The sequence below is a fragment of the Cibotium barometz genome, chromosome 46 (genome assembly GCF_041138505.1).
Source record: "Cibotium barometz isolate CiBa-2024 chromosome 46, ASM4113850v1, whole genome shotgun sequence".
In the NCBI taxonomy this organism is placed as follows: domain Eukaryota; kingdom Viridiplantae; phylum Streptophyta; class Polypodiopsida; order Cyatheales; family Cibotiaceae; genus Cibotium; species Cibotium barometz.
Window position 1 is genome coordinate 9,531,135 of NC_141091.1, and position 4,432 is coordinate 9,535,566.

General features: G+C 42.9%; 1 protein-coding gene across 1 annotated transcript; it reads right to left on the reverse strand.

The window, feature by feature from the left end:
• Nucleotides 1-1,998: 1,998 nt before the first annotated feature.
• On the reverse strand, nucleotides 1,999-4,091 carry LOC147611850 (pentatricopeptide repeat-containing protein At4g33990-like). The gene is made up of 4 exons (XM_086783909.1): nucleotides 3,957-4,091; nucleotides 2,570-3,762; nucleotides 2,415-2,479; nucleotides 1,999-2,315 (listed from the first exon to the last, which is right to left on the reverse strand). The coding sequence occupies exons 1-4, from the start codon at nucleotides 4,089-4,091 to the stop codon at nucleotides 1,999-2,001; spliced, it is 1,710 nt and encodes a 569-aa protein (XP_086640035.1).
• Between the last annotated feature and the right edge of the window lie 341 nt (nucleotides 4,092-4,432).

Below are 4,432 nucleotides of genomic sequence, written 5' to 3' on the forward strand. Positions count from 1 at the left end.
CGTCTATCATGTCCTAACTCTGTTATCACACCAGAATGCTCCTTGCCAAAGGGGTAAAGGAAGAGCTCTCAATGCCTAAATGGAGGCAAGAAGAGATGGTCCTTTACAATGGTTCTCTCTCGCAAAAAGCAAGGAAAGAATAAGCTAATCGAAGAGAGAAACCTACAAACGAACCTATTCAAGCATGTATCCACCTAGCAAGCATGAACTCAAAAGCATACAAGCAAGCAAGAACAGAGAAGAGAAGAGCTCACAAGAAAACTATTGCAAGGAAATGATCGTCTATTGCTTATTGTCAAAATCACTTATATACAAACCACTAGTTTTCACACTAGGTCAACCAAACTTAAAAATGGTATGGCCTCTATTACTAGTCTTACGCAGGTATGTACACTAAGTCCGTAGACTTTCCCTATTTAACATTAAGCTCATGGTAAGGCTATTTTATATGTTCGAGCACCATCTTATAAAAGTTAAGTGTCATTTGTGTAGGTAGGATTACAAAACACCTTATAGTAAGTTAGGTGGGTGAAACCATGTTAACCAACAGAGTGGTTAACATCGAGCATTGCAAAGAGCAACATGTCCATGAGAGTAACAGAGTGCGCAATGAGCACCATCTTATAAAAGTTAAGCGTCATTTGTGCAGGTAGGATTACAAAACACCATCTTACTTTATATGTTCGAGCACCATCTTATAAAAGTTAAGTGTCATTTGTGTAGGTAGGATTACAAAACACCTTATAATAAGTCAGGTGGGTGAAACCATGTTAACCAACAGAGTGGTTAACATCGAGCATTGCAAAGAGCAACATGTTCATGAGAGTAACAGAGTGTGCAATGAGCAAGAGTTGTATAGACAACTCCATATAGAGCTCGAGAGCATTGGTAGGCGGGCTCGAGCTTATAGTACCACTTCCTTGATCGATTCGACTCCGCGTAATCGCTCTTGAATTTCTAAAGATCGTGACACCATGTTGTGATGGTGGCCAGCCATAGTGCAGGTCAACGAGGAAGAGGCACCAGAGGCACTAGAAGATGCGACCCCAGTGCCAAATGCAAAAAGCTTCCAAAGAAGAAACCTCGACCCTCTACTATTAGAGAGGAGACCCCGAGTAACGATTCACTATATGTTGTGATGAAGCAAAAGCTTATGTATGATTCCAAAGGAAATCTTCTCACAAATCTACTCATCATCCTCATCTTCAAGCTTGGATATGATGAGTGACTCATGAGTCATCACTCATGTCACGTGTCAGTAGATTAGCTATCGATTCACTATATGTTGTGATGAAGCAAAAGCTTATGTATGATTCCGAAGGAAATCTTCTCACAAATCTACTCATCATCCTCATCTTCAAGGTTGGATATGATGAGTGACTCATGAGTCATCACTCATGTCACGTGTCAGTAAATTTCACGATTCATATCTTATTGTTCAACTTGTAGCCTTGTACTCTAGTGACTCGATTTTCACTTATGAGTGTTTGACATTTTGACGATTTATCATCAAATATTATTTGTTATGGCTCAAGCTATTTGTGAACCATTACTCCTAAATCATTTATGTTATACATGTATATATACTCTTTAAAAGTGAATGTACTCAAAGTACTTATCCCAATGTGTACTTTGCTATTCATACCTTACACACAATACCGCACCATACCTAAAGTACTCAACCACCTTGATGAAGGCTAGTAGGACACACGCACACGTGCACGTGCGGACACACACAAAATAGCTGGTTGGAAAATTGCACCGCTATGGATAGAAAGAAGTAATATAAACCCATTGGTTGCAACTTGGACAAAGAATTCAAAAAAATCTGCATGACTACTAATACAGCAAATAGAAATACTGATGGAAAGTTCAGGCTTTTTCCCAAACTTAACAAAAAGCAAAGTGTGATCTTGTCTCCATGAGAGTTTACTCACAAAGCTTCAAATCATCAACTCCGTCATGTATAGCATTGACTATGTCCTATGACATCCCCACTCAACTCACGTCAACAATGCCCAAGATGTTGGAAATACTGACATAAGCTACAGCACCCTTCTCATCCAACCGCACTGCGTGCTCAAAGGCTTGCCTTCCAACCTCCGCATTGCCCCACTTTTGACAAGCACCCAATACAGTATGCCACAATGCAAGATCAGGAAGGATTGGCATCTTCTTGATCAGTGTTATTGCCTTGTCTAATTGGCCTGCACGGCTAAGGATATCAATCATGCAAGTGAGGTGCTCAAGGGTTGGGATGATGCCATAGTCATTGCTCATTGCCTCAAAGTACGTCTCGCCCCTATCCACGAGACCTGCATGACAGCATGCATTGAGAACATTAACAAATGTCACAAGATTTGGCTTTATGCCTTCTCCTATCATTCTGTCGAAAATATGAAAAACAATCTCACTTTCTCCAAGCTGGGCATATCCTGCAATAAGTGCAGTCCACGACACTACATCGCGAACTGAAAGCCTGTCAAACACTTCCTGTGCTTCCGCAAGCGAGCCACATTTGGCATACATGTCAACCAATGTGCTCCCAACAAGAAGCTCTCTTTCCAACAATCCTTTTTTAGCAATCTCGGCATGTATTTCCCGGCCATTGTCTGTGGCTCCTATGCAGCCACAAGCTTTCAAGCTGCAGACATAGGTGATAGGATCCGGAGAGATGCCTTGTATTTGCATCTGTTTGAAATAGTTGAAAGCTTCCTCACCATGGCCGTGTTCGGCATAACCTGCAATTAGTGCATTCCACGAGACTACATCTCGAACTGGAAGCTTGTCAAACACTTCCTGTGCTTCTGCAAGAGCACCACATCTGGCATACATATTGACCAACGCATTGCCAACAAGGTTCTCTCTGACCAATAACCCTTTTTTAGCAATCTCAGCATGTATTTCTCGGCCCTTATCTGTGGCTCCTAAGCTGCCACAAGCTTTCAAGATACAAACAAACGTGATAGCATCAGGACAGAAGCCCTGGACTTGCATTCGTTTGAAACAGTCGAGAGCTTCCTCACCATGCCCGTGTTGGGCATACCCTGCAATTAGTGCATTCCATGAAACTATGTCTTGAGCTGGAAGCTTGTCAAACACTTCCTGTGCTTTATCAAGCGAGCCACTTTTGGCATACATGTCGACTAAGGTGTTGCCAACAAAAATGTCTTTTTTCAGCAATCCCTTATTCGCAACAAGGGCATGTATTTGGCCACCTCTTTCCAGATCTTTCAGGTTAGTACATGCTTTTAGTACGGCCACAAAAGTAAAACCATTAGGATGTACACAATCATCTTCTTGCATCCTCTGGTACAGGATGAGGGCCTGCTCTGGCTCCTTGCACTTTATATAACCTGTGATGAGAGAATTCCACGAAAACTGATGTCGATGCTGCAACCTATCGAACACATGCTGAGCATCGTGCATGCTTCCAACTTCCACCAACATGGGAACGAGGTGATTCCCAAGCAAATTATGAGACTCTAGCCCACTTTTGCGCATGTAGGCATGCAAGCGAAGTGCACAAGCCTGGTTTCTCTCCTTTCTACACTTGTGCAAGAATGCTGTGAACTCCTCAATGGAAGGCTGGGGTTGCTTCCCTTGTTCTAAAGAAAGGAGCACCTCCTCTAAGCTAAGCATCTGGTCCCAACCACCACCACTACTGTTTCTGCTGTTGCTGTTGTTCACCTCTTCTTGGGCTTTGTGCGTTCTCTCGATCATACATGACTCTTCTATTTTTGCGAGCCTTTGAATGTCTTCCTTTAAAACAGCTGGGGTTGTCCCAGGCTTGTATCCATACAGGCTCCTTGGTAAGGTTAAGCTTGAAATCTGGGAACCCTAAATTTGTCTGTGTAACACACACGCACACACACAGAGAAGAAGACTAACTTCTGGGGAGCACAGGCAGCTTTCCTACCTGTGTGCAAGCATGAAATGGCACCATGATGACTTACTTTGCTCTTTCGGTTGTCCCGCCACTGTGAAGGATCCCTGTAGTAATCCTTCCGCAAGCGCTGGGTTGTACGTGCTCTTGATGATGTTGAGGTGGCTATTTGAGCTCCCCGCAGCTGCGGGCAGATTAAGGCCATCATTTCCGTCTCCAAGAGGATGTACCATGGGATAGAGATGTAGCTAGGACCTCTCTTTAATTTTATAAAAATGGCCTTCAATACGATCACAAAATGACCTTCAATACTATGTGCGGAACATATGCTTACAAGGTTATGCCTTTTGGCCTCACGAATGCCCCATAAACCTTCCAATGATTGATGTGTATGGCCTTCAAGGACTACTTGCAAAAGTGGCTGGAGGTATTCATTTGATGATCTATGTGCACACTCACGCTGGACTCAACATTTGGCTTGCTTGAGAAAGGTGTTTGAGCGATGTCGATTGTATTGTATATCCTTAAACCCTTTGAAGTGTCAAT

Excerpts from the sequence above, each read along its gene's own strand:
- LOC147611850 (XM_086783909.1), bottom strand. The coding sequence starts at position 4,091 with ATGGCCTTAATCTGCCCGCAGCTGCGGGGAGCTCAAATAGCCACCTCA. Across the intron at positions 3,763-3,956 it reads GGGACAACCGAAAGAGCAAA|GAAGACATTCAAAGGCTCGC; the intron begins GTAAGTCATCAT and ends GCTGTTTTAAAG. Across the intron at positions 2,480-2,569 it reads GAGATTGCTAAAAAAGGATT|GCTTTCAGTTCGCGATGTAG; the intron begins GTTGGAAAGAGA and ends AGTGTTTGACAG.